This window comes from Porites lutea, chromosome 6 (genome assembly GCF_958299795.1).
Source record: "Porites lutea chromosome 6, jaPorLute2.1, whole genome shotgun sequence".
NCBI lineage: Eukaryota > Metazoa > Cnidaria > Anthozoa > Scleractinia > Poritidae > Porites > Porites lutea.
In genome coordinates, this window is record NC_133206.1 from 33,721,880 (window position 1) to 33,738,435 (window position 16,556).

General features: G+C 39.4%; 2 protein-coding genes across 2 annotated transcripts; both read right to left on the bottom strand.

Moving 5' to 3' along the window:
• Positions 1-2,284: 2,284 nt before the first annotated feature.
• LOC140940988 (E3 ubiquitin-protein ligase TRIM56-like) lies at positions 2,285-4,270 on the bottom strand. Its single transcript, XM_073389943.1, has one exon. It carries the CDS (start codon positions 4,188-4,190, stop codon positions 3,093-3,095), a length of 1,098 nt encoding a protein of 365 aa, XP_073246044.1. The 5' UTR covers positions 4,191-4,270; the 3' UTR covers positions 2,285-3,092.
• A 4,193-nt stretch (positions 4,271-8,463) lies between these two features.
• Positions 8,464-15,907, bottom strand: LOC140941415 (monocarboxylate transporter 10-like). Its single transcript, XM_073390416.1, has 6 exons — positions 15,457-15,907; positions 12,534-12,764; positions 11,655-11,989; positions 11,033-11,176; positions 10,204-10,429; positions 8,464-9,634 (listed from the first exon to the last, which is right to left on the bottom strand). Exons 1-6 carry the CDS (start codon positions 15,677-15,679, stop codon positions 9,444-9,446), a joined length of 1,350 nt encoding a protein of 449 aa, XP_073246517.1. The 5' UTR covers positions 15,680-15,907; the 3' UTR covers positions 8,464-9,443.
• Between the last annotated feature and the right edge of the window lie 649 nt (positions 15,908-16,556).

Below are 16,556 nucleotides of genomic sequence, written 5' to 3' on the forward strand. Positions count from 1 at the left end.
GACGGCTAGAATCAGATCTGCAGCGTCAGTTGTGTACGCAAGAAAGTTGGAAAATGTCCAAGGGTGTGGGAGAAAACTGTCAAGAAATGCGACAAAGGTAAGCTTTACAAAGAAGTAAATTCTTTCTACTTTGTCTTAAGAGGTACAATAGCAATGGCAAATACCTTATTATAAGAAATTAACGCTCTATAAAATTAACGCGAATTTTTATGATTCGCGTTAATTTTATGGAGCGTTAATTTTGTTGAGCGTTAATTTCTGCGACGTTAATTAAGTGCAGCGTTAATTTCCGCGCTCTTAATTCCCAGTATTTTAACCCCAATTTTGGAACCTGCCCAGACATTCTTGACACCTAAAAAACATTAACTACAAGCTTTCTTTCTTTCCATTTACCCTTTATTTTTCATCTTTCACAAAAGCTAGGGCGAAGGTCTACAATATTTCGAGTTCATCCTCATCTTTGTCGCTGTCAGAAGTAATGTTAATATCTTCTCCTTTTATTTCGGCCACCAACTGTGTCTTTATCGTGTTAATTTCCTTTATTATGAAATTCTACCTCCTTTTTCGCGTTAATTTTCTCTATTCGAAAGTCGTTTTCCATTAAATTTGCGTTAATTTAAGTCGCGTTAATTTCCAATACCTTAATTTCATGGAGCGTTAATTTCCTATAATAAGGTACGTTGGTGATGGTGATGGTGCTCGTGATTTTAGTGGTAATGGACTATGAGGGTGATGTTGATCGTGATGATGATGGCAATCCATGGTGGTTGGTGAAGGTAAAGATGACGACGGTGGTGTTGGTGATTGGTGAAGATGATGATGATGATAATGATGCTGCTGATGATGGGCGTGGTCAGTGGTGAGTGGTGCTGGTACTGGTGGTGTTTGTTTGTGAAAATGATGAGTTTAATGAGTGTTCGTGAAAGGGATGAAGATGATAGTGATGGTGATAGTGGTGACTAAAGATGATGATGGTGGTGATGATGATGATGATGATGATGGGCGTGGTCAGTGGTGAGTGGTGCTGGTGCTGGAGGTGATAGTTTGTGAAGATGACGAGTTTGGTGTGTGTTCGTGAAAGTGATGACGACGATGGTGATTATGATAGTGATGATGATGATGATGATGATGATGATGATAATGGGGGTGGTGAGTGGTGAGTGGTGCTGTTGCTGGTGGTGATATGGGGCATGATACTTAGTAAAGGACAGGATGATAGCGGTCGGTGCTGATTGGTGAAGGTGACGTGTTTTATCGAAAGTGAATTAAATGATGGTGATGACACTGATGTTTGCGATGGTGGGGGTGGGGGTGGGTGGTAACGGTTACGGCGATGATGATAGTGGCATAGAGCGTTCCCACTCGCTTGGCCACGCTTAGTTAAAGGGAAAACTAGATACAAACTCTACTTCTTTACGGGACTAGCTTTGCAGATAAATATTGAACTATGAAAATTACCGTATTAGCAACTGAAAGGTTTTCTCAATATAACTATAATTTCCTTACTACATAGGAGTACAGCAACAAACAGAGCATCGAAGGAGTCATTTAACCGTATCTAATCTGGTGTTATAGCAGAATCCTCCTTAGCAATTGCTTATCTACGTTTTGTGGCTTTGAAAGCTAGTGGAAAGACAGAGAGGTTAACCAGTTTTATCAAAGAGTCAGTTGTGAAAACAGGACATTGAAATGCAACTTTCGAGTCTGTGGATGGAATCATTCCACTAGAACCTCTTCAAGTTTTGGTTTATTCTGACTTTTGCAGCTATTAGGAATAATAAAAGAGTTACTTGCTATACTGAGAGGATAAATCATTAATAAAGACATTTGAAGTATTTAATTGTAATTTTTTTTGGTTTACTGATGATATACTTTTTAGAGTGCAATTTTCAGTATCTCTAAAACACACCACAGGCTCAAGGAGCCACCCCAAATAATACATGGGAAGGAATTACCCCTCAAATAATCACAGACCACCTTGAATCTAACGCTGAAGCTATAATGTGCAATTTACTGTTTTTCACCCTCGAAAAAACACACTTTAGTTGCTTTTCTTTTTATAAAACAATACAGTTAGCGCTTAGTCCTCCTTTAAGCCTAGCAACAAGAAACAGTCCGTATTTTCGCAGTTTGTCTTTAATAAAGCTGCTTATCATTTGCGGTTTACAGCAATTATTGCTGGCCCTTAAGAACCTTGTAGTCTTCAAAGTACAGTCGAACCTCTCTTATACGGACGCCGAAGGGACAGAGCGAAGTTTCCGTATTAGAGAGGTGTCCGCGTATAAAAGAGGTCACTATGACGACGCCACTTTTATGACTCCAGTTACAGTTATAAGTGTTCAGTACCTAAAACCAGGCCCACCCTCGTCTTTAAGCGGCATTTAAAGTTATTAATTCACAGTACAAAGACACTGTCTTTCAGTAGCATACAACATTGTACATCTGAGCAACAGACAAACTACTGTTTTAAAACGAAACGAGCTAAGGCGCAATGCTGCATGTAAAAAGTTGTAACGTAAAGCACAATTCTGAAAGCGTCTTTCGCTATTTTGCAAGTGCAGTAAACAGTAACTAGAGTACAAAATGTAATAGAAAAGATCTTTATGCTCTCTGTAGTCACTGAAGCCTCCAAAAAATCGGTTATGTTCCTCTGTAGACCTTTCGCAAATCTTTGTTTGGTATACAGCCACTAGGCTTTATATCACCTTGCATAGCTCATCAGCCAGACTAGACGGAATTCACCCTGTGCAGGTTCACCTGATCGGGATTCGGGATTCGCCTGATCTTCGCTGTGTCCGTGATAAAGAGGTTCAGTTTAATAAAAATATGAATTTACTCTCTGGGGCCGAGATTTAGTGTCCGTTGTCCGTATTAGAGAGTCCGTATTATAGAGTTATTTTTAAAGAAAATATATGAGAATTTTGTCGGGAAATTGGAAACTGCCCGTAATAGAGAGGTGTCCGTACAGAGAGGTTCGACTGTAAGCTGTTCCCGCACACCAATTACGAAGGGCATCAACTTCTCAATCGGTGATAAGGCTCAACAATACTTCATTATTTTTTAAGTCTCTGTTTGTTTGTACGACAGCAGTCCTACTCATTCTCTGACGGTTGTTCATCTTCGTCTGTTTCGCTAGTTTTTATAAACCCCAAACTCAATTCATCGGGTTCACTCGCCGGTATGAACCTAACAAACGAACTAACTGGTAGTTCAGGGAGTTGAACTTGGCTAAGCTCTTGAAATCTTAGCATAGAGTGTGCACTCGAGCTTCTCTGAGCCAAGTCACTGGTGTACTCTGCGGCTTGGTTGAGCTGTTTCTTCAGCTCCTTAGCCTCTTTTTTTGCAGCATCCAATTTCTCCTTCCTCGACACGCGTGTGTCTTCGAGGGTGGTTATCATTTCTCGCTCTCGTTCGCGAACAGCAGCGATCATTTGTTCTGCTGCCTCAGACACCTTGTGTTTAGCAGCGGCAATGTCAGTTTCGAAGTTAGCTGCTGATTCCTCAAATTTCCGTACCACATTATTGCAAAGCAAGTTCTTTTGTTTCATCTTTTGGGTTCCAGCCAAAATTTTGGCCTTTTCTACCTCCGCAGCCTTTTCGAGCGACTCAATTGCATGATTTTTGTGGTCAGTATTGACACACACTTGACAAATACAAGTTTCACAGTCACGACAATAAAACCTCATCACTTCTACTTCGTGGGACTTCACCGCACAAAAATCCTTTCGCTTTGTCAAGGCTTCGTAATCTGCGGCTTTAAACTGTTGGACTGGGGTAACTTTGTGTTCTTCTAACGCAACAGCTCTAAACAGCTCGTGAGCGTTCAAGCAAACATTACACATCAGCTTCTCGCAGTCAAAACAGTAAGTGCATTCGGCACTCTTTTTCTCACAAATCCCACACCTGACCTCACGTCCATTGCAGCTTTGTTGAACAGCGAAAATGTTGAGCAGGCTGGTGTGATGAGAGCTGGTCGGTAGCTGATCGAAATTGTTTCCTTCGGGGATGCAGATTTGTGTTTGGCACTCGGGGCAGCGAAACTGACCATCTCTCTGACTCGAAAGCGCGTGTTTCTTCAAGCACAGACAGCAGAAAGTGTGAAGACACGCTATGGTCTTCGGCTTGGTAAGAATATCCAAGCATAGCGAACATTCAACATGTTTTTGAAGGTTTTTCAACGGAGATTCCATAGTTAAATCACATATCAAAGGCGAAATTTATAGAACTAAACCCGACAATTGTATATTAATGCAGATTATCCAGACGTAGCTATTTGACCTCAGTAGCTGAAAACGTGATGTCATAATCAGCCGAATAATTTATGTTCTTACAGATGGGAGGTGCTACTTGATTCAAAGTACAGACAAAACCAACTGTATCGGACAGAAACTTGCCAAAAAAGACTAAAAGAAAGGCCATTCTCTGTGAAAAATATTATTTACATTTGCTGACCATTCAGTTGTCGATAGTAGACAATGTTGTAGACTTTAATATGCTTCACTTAACCGGAAGCACATAGTTGTTGTGGATGAGTGGAACTGACTTGCATGTTATGTAGTAGGTATAGAGAGAAACAGAGGTAAAAGCCACCGAGTCACTAGTATTTCAAAAAAATGACCAGCCAAACAAATTTCAGCTAGGTCATGTTGGCTCGTTTCTCACTGGTCTAAACATATAAAAACCAAACCATTTATTCAGTTATCCGTATCCAATTAAGACCAAAGTCCCCCACCAAATTATCGCCTCATAACAGTAGAAAACTTCTTGCATTGCGAAATGGAGGAAAATTCAAAAAAACTTAGTTCACCTAACACTCAAAGTATACGATGCATTCAGCTGCATTCCTTCTCATGGTTTTGAAGCGCAATGAGAGAGTTTCTTTTTCTTTTTTTCTTTACACTGCTAACACCTCATTTGTTTTCAGTGGACTTAATAAGCTTAATTATGTCATAACGATATCCTTAAAGCTTGTACCTAAACATTAATGTCTCCAATTGGGCCTTTGAAAGTTAAATAACAATTATTCACCGAAGTGGAGGTGGCTAGTCCTGAATATTTACCAAACTGCGAAGCAGTGAGGTAAATATCCACGACTAGCCACCGACACTGAGGTGAATAGTTGTTTTAGTATATCCTAAAACAGTGAGATAATTGAGCACAAAAACGACGATTTTTAACTCAAATACTGTTGCCAACGATTACAATTTTGGCGCCTAATGACCGGGCGGCCGCGGCCGTCGCTTTTTCTTGCCGGCAACTAAAACTTTTGAAGGCATTTGTTTAGCTCTTGCGGGGAAATTTCTTCCAAAGGAGTTGTGAATTCTTTTTGTATTTAAAATCATTCTATAAAAAAAGATTATTAAATTTAGTTTTAAGCTTATTTATGAACAACTCAACTAAATAAAGTAAGCAAGCTTAAGCTTCATTTGCATTTGTAAACAAAAAACTTTTTCACCGGTTTTATCGATAAATTCGGGTCAAAAAGACAAAGCTTTACCTGTTAAAACTTCCAATCCGAACTTCGTCACCTTCTTCGTGTATTTCGGAAACAGCTTGCTTGATTAGTTGTGAAATTTCTTTGTTTGTTTACGGCAGCAAACTGGGAAGGCATTTTGCTTGCAACTTACACGAGTTTGGCGTCGCTCGCTCCGAGGAACTGGAGGTGAATCAGTGAATAGTGCAGGATATGTACTGATTGAGTAGCCAATCAGAGCGCCCGAAAAACACTATCCACTGTTTTAGTATATACTGAAAAATTAGCTGGATTTTAGTACAGTGAAACTGCCTTAAAAGGTCCTTTCAAAATAAAGAATGCTCTTCTGAGAGGACATATGCTTACTGGCTATGAATAGTCTGTACTCCCGCAACCATAAAAAAGAAAAACAAGAAGAAAAGAATCTATTTTAAAATTTGTCAAACAAAAAATATCACTAATATGGGCGATGCCGGTTATCAAACCTGATACCTCTGCTCTAGAAGTTTAAGGCTAAAACTGGGTGCTACGGTTTTTGCAGTTAATTTAATCCTTTACTACGGGACATGCATTTTATTCCTAATGAGCAAAGTTTTTTTGTTGCACTTAAAAAAAAATCTATTGAATTCTACCGCGAAAAAAGGGCATTAGAGGGTATCTAACCCAGTACCCTCGGCTGAAGGTTAAGCATTAATGCCTTGTGCAATGAGAATAATGGAAAAGCTGTTATGGACGGATGGACTTACACACACATTGACATAATGCATACTTTTTTTTTTTGTAATTTAATGAATATTATTTTGTTATGTATTTCATTATTAGATATATTATATCTTTGTCTGAAAGATTTTCAATCTTGACCTTATGATCAACGAGCCATTTTATAACCTCAGACCAGAAATTCCTAGTATAATGACAAGACAGGAAAAGATGTTCGAGGGATTAATCCGATTCACCACATAAGGAGCATGCGGGAGATGGTATAATACCAATTTTGCATAAGAAGGTATTTGTCACATTAAGGCATCTGTTTAGTAATTTATACTGAAATTCGCGAGTCTTTGTATCCAAGGCAACACGATATGGGAAGCTGTAAATTTTTTTCCAATTTTAAAGTGTCATTAACAAAATGAGCATTAAACTTTAGTTTAGCCGTTTGTGGAGTGACGATTCTGTTTCGAAGTTCTCTATAAACAATTTTAAAATACGCTTTTTCAAGTAAAACAGTTTGACCACTTAAGCTTAACTTAACTCTCTTCTCTCCCTCCGAAAAATAGCTATTTTTTAATTCATTCAGTCAAGATCAAAGTCGAGTGTTACATCAAAGTCTCCCCCGAGAATAATTCTAAGCTCTTCACTAACGACGCAGTCTTCAATATTTTTGTTTAACTTATCAAGAAAAAAGGGCGTTGGTCTTGAACCTTGTTTGGAGCATAACTGTTACAAACCTGAAAAATGGCGAACCTTGGACCTCAGCTTCAATTATAATGGAGCGGCCCTCGCCATCACAACTAATAGTTCCTGGGCGGAATTAAAATCTAAGTCACTTATCACCAGAATCTGATCACCCCACAACTATGATTAGAGCTGTGAGCAAAACAGAGCTTACCTCCCCATTGTGTTCTCCAAATGTCTTCAACATCAACAATGCTATCGGGTCTCTTGAAGGAAGATAATATCATACCTCCTTTCATTTAGTCGGGTAAAAAGGGACTTCCTTTTCGTGGCGGAGCGAATCCCTCGAACATTAGAGACAATAATTTAAAATCCAAAAATTCTTTCATGAATGGGATCAGCGAAAAACTAAATTATGCGCATACAAATAATTTTCCACCGCAGAGGTACACAAGAATTGAAAAGAGGTAACAACTGAGGTGCAAAAACACACAACACGTAGGTAGATAACACACGCAAAACGCACACATCATGCACACTCACAAAACACTGAGAAAACAAAAAGACAAACAAAACAAAGCAAAAACAAACAAACAAACAAAAAATGGATTACACAACAAATTTTTAAGAAAGAAAGAAATAGCGGCGAGGTAATTATTACCTATAAGACGCTGCCAAAGATCTTGGGACAATCGTTTCAACCACTCCCAATTGTTCTAACCTACACATGCCACTCCTGTTACAAAAACAGCCTGATGAAAAGTATAAACAAGTCAATTAAAATAAACTGAGTCCAAAAACCTAGATTTGTCTATAAGGGAATAGATCGTCCATCAATAAATAATTTATCAGGTTCTGGTTTGCTAAAGAAAGCAGTCTTTCCCTCCTCTCTTGCTTTTTTAAGATGTGGCCACTGCTTTTTTCTTCTTTCGCTTATTTCTTTAAGGAAATCCGCGTAGACCTTAATATCGATATCATCCGCCAGCTCGCGCTAAAAACCAGCTCACGTTCTGGAAAGCTCAAAAAACGAACAATGACGGGTCTAGTTTTGCGCCCGTCTTCTTCTTTCCTATTCTATGAGCTCGCTGGAATTCAATATCTGCTGCGTTTGCCATCTCCAATTCATCTCTAAGGAATTTTCCTACAACTTCATTCGTATTCTCAGTTCCATCAGCAGATTCGGGAAAACCGAAGGATCTTAGGTTTTCTCGCCTGTTGTACACCTCAGGGTACAATATTTTGTCCTCAAATTCCTTGATTTTGACTTCGTTTTCTTTGTCATTCTTCCTTATGTCCTCAATTTCGACGTTGGCGAATTCCATTGAATTGCTGAGGTCCTTTATATAATGCATACTGCACTGGCTATAAAGCCAGTAAGCACAACAGATTAACATACAGATCAGGCATTAGATACAAAGCAAAATTTCAAACTAATAGTGCCCCCCGCCACCACCCATGGGTTGGCCAAAGTTTTTTTTTCCCTTAAAATGCTGAAGAAGGTACTCGTGAGCTTGGGGTACCTGTGTAAACTCGCAAAATAACGTGATTTAACACCAAAAGTTCACTTTAATAATATAATAGTACATGATTAAAGAGTTATACCAGTTGATGCATATGCACGCCTATTGGCAGAGTGCTCAATAGACGGACTAGAGCGTAGTATAATCAAGGTTGTCTGGTGTCAACGTGAGATCCGACTTGGCATTTTTATTACTACGTAGTTTCGTACCGCACGGCATGTACGGCACTCCTCAGATAAAAACTGATCAAAAAGTTATTTATGTGATTAAAAAGTTATATATGTGTATATAAACACGATTTACGTTAAAGTGTGCCATGAAATAGAAAGGTAAACAGCAACATGGTCAGCAACTTTTCATGGTGGAAAAATTGACTTCATCGACTCGGTTTTTCTTCGTGAGTTTGAGGCTGACCTACTGCACATCTTTGGATTCATAAGCCTTTTTCAAAGCGGGAAGGATTCAGAATTTCGAAACGAAGCCACGAACGAGAGTGATCTGATAAAAAGTCTTTAAATAGAAAGTGTTTGACATCGTGCAGCGTAGAAACGGGTTTGATCCATTAACTTGTAAGATTGCGGTCCTTTTCTACTTTGTAGGTTGGGGGAAATCCATAAATATAGGTAATATATCAGTTTTTAAGTTACATGTAGGTGGTTTGGGTTTAAGAAAATGGATTGAAAATGCTATCTTTGTCGCCCACTTTGATAACTTTTACTGAGACCCTACGCACCAATGCATTTATGCTACAATTCATTAATGACTAATTACTGGGTTTAGTCAATGATGCCGTGCTTTGCTCTTTATGTTTCATTACTAAAGTCACGTCGCGACGTCACGGGTTCAAATCCTGTTAAAGTCCTAAATTTTTTTCAGGCTTCCCACGTAATTGCATAAATTGCGTTCACAACTGCGAGGATCATTCTCCACTTGATTTCATTTCCGCAGTTCTCATATATGATTTATTTCACACACATTTGTCACATTACTAAATGTGTCCACAAGCCAGCAAGACGGCCACATTGCAGAACATAAGGTGTCTCGTATTAAGCATATCAGTTTCTTTGTTCTTCCGCAATCGCAATATCATTTTCTTTCCCGCACTCCTCGCAGATTTGTTCTCTTTCTTTCGTTTCGGACAGAAATACCAGTCCAGTTAGAGAATGAATGCAAGATCCAGCAGCTATGGCACCTCCGGCCACAAAGAAAGCGTCCCTGTATGAGCCGGTTATCTCGAAAATGTACGCTGGAAGAGAAAGATAATGCAATAGTTTAATGTTTAAATAAAAAAGGTTAATTTCGAGTAAACTATAATTTACTTTTCTTTGTATCCGTCAGTCATTACGGGACAATACCAGGCGTGACAGAGAAGTCCAGGCCGCACCAAAGGAGGCCGCACCTGGGCTCGATTATGGGAAATGAATGTGCGCTTTTTTCCCCCAAAAGACCCTGGAAGGACAAGAGAGAGTGGTAGAAATCAAGCCTATTGCACCGCGCAAGAAGCAGGTTTTCTTCTTAGCAAAAGCGCTTCTTGTGAACTGAAAAGGCCAATCTTTCAGTCTTCAAAATACACATGAAATCTTCACAGGCTGACAAGAGTGAAACTTTGGTTTGAGGTTTACTTAATTCAACTAAGTGCCAATGCAGTGACGAAATTAATGGTCAAAATGTTTACTCTACTCCGGCTCTGTAGAACCAACATTAGTCATCAAATAAGTTCTAGATAATATAAAGTTAAGACTGCTGAATCAATAGCATCAAAGTCCCAAAGCTTCTCCTATGGACACTCCCTTGCAAAAGAAAAATCGAACCTACCTGCCAGGGGTGGTCCAAATATAATAGGAAGTGATACAACCCCATACAGAGTTCCTAAGGCTTGTGGTAGCCTTTCAGGTCCGACTAAATCACAGGTGGTAATAGCGATAAGCAAAATAAAACATCCGTCGAACATTCCAAAGCCAACAGCATATAGTATGAGCCCTGTGTAATCTCTTGCCAGTGGACATAGTGTACATGTAATAGCCATCATCATAAAGGCAAACTGAAAGAAAAAGGCAATCATATCTGGGAAACTGCCCACCAACCCCTCCCCTAAGACAACATTTTGCCCGAATTGAGAAGTTAGAGTTAATGTTGGGTTGCGGGAAGGGGTAGGTGGGCAGTTTTCCAGAAACGTATAATAATTCTAATATCATTTCTTTCTCCAACTGATCACTAGTGTCTTCACTAGCACCATGTTTCACAGTTTTGTTGAGCTGTAAGTACGCTTATAAAATCAAGTAAATTTCTATCAACTTAAAATTTTCATTTTATAGCCAGAAAAGTTATCGGATCTTACTTTCGAGACTACAGAGGCCTCTATTAACGTATGTTCCACAGTTCTCATTGCCCGAGTACCAGTTGGTTCATTAGAACCCTAATAAAGCAACAATAACGCGGTCCACAGTAACAAATGAATAAATACAGTCGAAGCTCTCGTAAGGCGACCATCTCGGAAATTCGAAAAAGTGGTCTTAACAAGAGCTGGTCGCTTACAAGAATGAGCTCTCGTAAGCGACCGACAGAGGGTAGTCGCTTACACAAAGATTTCTCTTTTTTGCGCGATTACTATGTGCAGTCGCCATAGTAACATCTCTTTACATACCTGTAAAACATGGAAACGATTAATTCTTGGATGATTGAGCACAAGACCAAACAGGACACGTGACAGAGTAGAAGCAATGGAAAGATACCCTATCAGCAAGGAGGCCTTAGACTCAGGTATATGAATAATCTCAGCGTAATTAGGCTGAAAAAAAAAAATCCACGTGTGATTAGCGGTAAAAAGAAAGAAACAACATTTCGCAGGACTGTTTACACACCACCGCAAAATACTTTTTAGCAAGAACAGGATTGAAGGAAAATTTATTGATCAAGTTTATTTTCTGGCATTGTACCATGTGGAGCCGATCTCGTTAATCATTTACTACACTGTTAATTAAGAAGTGCGTTCGTCTGTGTTTAACTGATTTGGGGAAACTGACGAACAAACTATCGAAAAAATGGGCATAAAAATGCGCAGTAGCTCGAGAACGTCAAAGCAAAGCAAATCCTGGCTTCTTGCGAGTCTCTACTTCAAATTTACCTTGGTGAAAGTGAACAAAAAAATATTTGTAACTTTCACAGGGGAGACTCCTTATTTCCCCCTACGCCTGGAAAAAAGAGAAAATTTTAAAAAGCCATTCAATCGATTATCAGTCTCTTATATTTACTATTCGTTTGCTCACCAAGTGAATGAAGGGAACAAAATAGCCAATATGTATCAGCCACATGGCCACAGCCCAAAACACGAACGGCTTAATCTTCCATACGGACAAATCAAACAGCTTGGCTCTCTCTTTTCGGCCTATGTGGGCGCGTTTATACTTGGCAGGGAGGGGGCGGTAGAATAGTGCGCTCACAAACATGAGAAAGGCGAATCCACAAAGAATTCTTAGCATGATTTTCCAGCCGAGGTTTGACAAGACGAGATGATAAAAGGGTCCCATTGCTATCGCTCCGATACCACTTCCACCAGTAACAATACCATTGGCTAACGCAAGATTCCTGTCGAAGTACTGACCTGTAGGAACATATTGTAAAATATAACTAGTACAGAGGCCTTGCTTGGGGAAATATCCTCTCTGGACTTAACTAGACAATCATCTAGTGCGACTTAACTAGCTTAAACTGCGCGTACATGTGGCACATTTGCGTCAATATATTACAGGGTTCCTACATTATATGTCGCCTCAGTGGTTTTGCGTCGTTTAGCCTGTATAGCATACAACAACAAGTGAACAAGACGACATTGCCCAGGTTTTTTTTAAGCTACTAAGGAAGAAACTGCAACTTATTAACGATGCGAAAGTACGAGAATGATGTTTGCTAAGTCACTGAAACAGCCCGACTCGCAAAAAGAGAAAAAGGAGTCCGCCAAACAGGAGTCGAAGCTATGACCTTCTGGTTACTTGCCAAGATACCCTACCACTGAGCCACAGGAAACTCCTCGGAGCTGATGATGAAGCCATTTTAAGGACAAATTTCATGCGATGATTGAGGCGAATCCCATTTATACGTGACATATTCGAAAGGATATGTACTAGATAAGTGGATGTTGAACTCACCCAATACAATAGTACTTGCAGCAAAGCTTAAAGAAGAACCAAAACCCCAGACAACACTGTAGGTGAAGTACATGACGTAGACACTATTAGCAAATGACGTCATCAAGAAACCGAGGACTGCAATAAGACCACCCGCTGCAGCTACGAGGCGACAGCTGAATCTTTGACACAGACTGCTCGCTACTGGGCCGAAAAGGAAGTTTACACCAAACGCTATTGAACCAATCCATGCTGAAACGTGAAAAGTCGAATTCTGTCATAATAACAATTGGATCGGGGTATTTTTAAAACCCTTCCACGGTTTCATCAACGTTTGACCGGGACCAGTTAGAGAAACGAAGGCCTTACAATTAATAAAGATGTCAAGGTTTAAAGTGATTTGTTGAAAAACTAACGAAGATTCGCTCAATGTTTTAGACGTTTGTATGCATGGTAGGGGGGCAAGTTAGTGCCATCATACAAACCATACAAACGTAAAATTTGGCGATTAATGCATCACCATAAAACTTGGTGAGTTTTCCATTTCAAAGGAGCTCTTTCAAGCAGTGTCAATGGATATTCGCTAACTGGTCTGTCATAACTGACTTGAAAAATACCGTGGACGGGTCTGTTGAAATAACACTCGCCAAAGAAGAGTACCAAATCTAAAAAATCCCTCACGGTTAAGCGCATGCTCATTAACTAAATTACCTCTTTCCAATTTATTATTAATTCACGGTTAATAATCCCACTCACATGTATCTCAGCGATCTCAGAGTGTATTTCAAAGTAGAATTGTATTCAGGGTAACCTGAAGTAGGATGGAGGAGTACTAAAATCGCTGAAAAAAAAATAGTGGATTATACCAACACTAACAGCGTTGAATTTACTGTTGACCCGATGGTTTTATTCCATGGTTGATTAATTTACAGCTGTTTGCAAATATTTAAGTTGGTCAAGTGCAAGTGACTGCCAGGGGAGTGTGCAGATTGGTTCTTTGACAACACTATGACATGATCATATTGCTTGCATAGATGATACAGCATGTCCCGGCAGAAAAACAACATTTTGATATACGGAGCATGCGCTGAACCGTGAACCTGTCCCTTAAAAAAAACTGAGCTATGTTTAGATCAACCACTAAATTTAAAGTCAGCCATAAGCTATAAGGCAGCTTTAAACAAAAACGGGGATGTTACAGGCATTCAAACAGTGGAGTGGGGGCGAAAAAAATAGCGGAGACCGGCCGGGGAGAGCGCCAATTTTCCTCTAGTTTTTCGCTAACATTTAACCTTACAATACAAAACAATACTTTTATTAATTCTCCCCGAGGGGCTTTTCAGAATTAATTTACAATATGTACGTATAATACAACTAAAACTAATGATATACATGTTCTTGATATATAAATAACAACTTAAAATTACTACTTCTAATAATAACTAACAATGTAATAAAATACCATGATATGTATACCGGTATCCTATTTCTTCATTAATTCTGCCTCTGCATGCTTTTTAAATGATGTTAATGATTGGGCAGTTCTAGTGTTGTTACTGAGACTATTCCACGCTTTTGCTGTCCTATAAAAGAAGCCACTCTGGGCAGCCGCTGTCCGGCATCCTGGCAGGTTTAGACCTTCACTGTTGCGGAGATTGTAAGCCTGCGCATTGGATCGCTTCCCTATTTTACAGCTAATACATGCTGGCACTAAATTGTTAACACATTTGTACATCATTTGTACAACCTTGAGTTCCACTTCCGACTTTCTGAGCACCTGGAACAGGCTAAACAAAAGCCAACTCACTGAGCAAACACTTTTTGTGCACAGATACACATTTAAACTGATACACAACTCCTTTTTGTCTAATAAATTTGGTTCACGATCCCGGAAAAATCCGGGGGTATTTTAAAACCCTAGGAAACCGAAACCAAAAATCATCACCAAAAACGAGTTGCGTCTTCATTTCCAAATAAGATAATATATATGTCCGTCACTTTCATAACAAACCCCTCCTATCAAAGTCATCAACATGTTGCCAAATCAGCAAGGTTTTACTGAATTCCTTAATTGGCAAGAAACTTAAACTGAATAACCTCCTACGCAGACGTTCTTATCTTCTTAGGGGCTCGTCAGGCTACAACATGAACGATTAGCACAGGATGTCAAAACAGAATTAACTAACAATTTTTTAGCCCTGAAAAAAGCTGCTTAATGCATTAACGAAATGTTGATATCCTCGCTGTTATTGACATGAACACAAAAGAAGCAAAATGTCCTTTACTTTTGTTTTCAATTAAGTCAATTAAAATCACCAAGAAACAGTCACTTTGCCTCGATAATCTTGATGATGATTGCGTGTAGCCCCCTTGGAAACGTCGGACATCATTAGTCTCAATGCTGTACTCAGTAAAAGAACTTGTTAGTTTGTCATGAGACCCAAACAGTCATGATGTTCACCAAAATCAAACAGGAAAAACAAATAACTTTCTCGCACCTATTTTAAACGCTCTTTTCATGACTCTTGGCTCACAAAACAGGGTTGAAGTCAGGTTAGTTTTCGAGTTCTCAACCTGCAGGACAAGCTAACACTGTGGATCATAGCTCAATGCAATTTCTGTGGGATTCACCACAGACTATGATGCATTTTTGTAGACGTACGATATATGCGTGTACGTATAATATTAAGTTACTGCGCTATTTGTCGACAGCAAACTTTATAATGATTTTGACAACTACTGACAACACGCGATCTCTTAGATCCCTAAGTTCAGAAATGTGTTCAGCAATCTTCGGATCAAATACTGAACAGATGAAGTTTAGGAAGCAAGGGTGAAAATGATCCAAAAGCGAGAGAGTTTGGTTTTCAGAAATTCGGCTGAGGTTACGTAACTACTAGCCGGCTTTAATACAGTTAATATAGATCACATTGTGATAACTCACCGGTATCTGCAAGATCTGCCTTTAAATCCTTCATCAAGTAAGTGTATAAAATCCCAAAGTTGTTGTGAATACCCATGATGATAAACTGGCAAATCGCCGCTGCGATGCAAATAGTCCAACCATATCCACCGTCGGGACATTCCATTTCTGCGCAAATCTCTACTGCGGTAACCTCCAACTTTTTCGTTTTCTTTCTGGCGATCTTGTTCCAAAGTTTTATCATTATAGACTAAGAATTCGCCTCTCAGATGATCACCAGAACACTTGTGTGCAAGACATACAATAAAGACAGCTGAAAAGATAAACGTTCGGCCGTGCGTCGCATAAGGGATATCATGAACAATAGGCTGTCTAAACACAAATTACAGCGGCCTTTGTTCAGCAAAAAACTTGATACTATCATTGTTGAATTGTGGGTTAGGTGGCCTGATAGGTGTGTTACTTTCGAGGCTGAGGACCGGGGCTGAGGAATGCACTCCCAACCCATCTAAAAGTGAGGCGAAAGTAATGAAATCCTTATGATTACGTCCGGTTTTCAAATTCACGTCACAAATTCAGCTGACACCTGGACGCTATAAAAGATTTTATTTTGCTAATTTCTAACTGTTTAAAACCTCTATATATTAAGCGCGGAGACCGCCTATATAAGGAACCTTGGAATGAACGAGCCGTCAGTCATTTCACTCTAGACCTCGACCAGTCAACATCATAGAGTGAGTTAGTACTGGAATTAATTGACAATGCACTGAAGTATGTCCTCAAAAGAGTCTATAAATCAGATAAAAGCCGATTACCCCGATATCTGTATGATTTTCAATCAACATCAAAGTTCACTGACCTTAATCAGAGCCCGGAATGCCTTCAAACAGACCGCTTTGACATTCCGTTGAATTTATTTGTTTTGTTCATTGTAGTCACAAATTGCGGTGTTGTTTTTTAACTCCCGCATCCTGCCGGTATCTTGTGTCATGTTAAAGACTGCAAAACAGCCTTTTTTCCAAAATCGCCCAAGCCCTTTACTTGGAAGCTAAGACATACGACTTGTGCAACATGTGACCTAACATCATTCCAACAGAAGCTTTTTCAAACCTGTCTTTAAT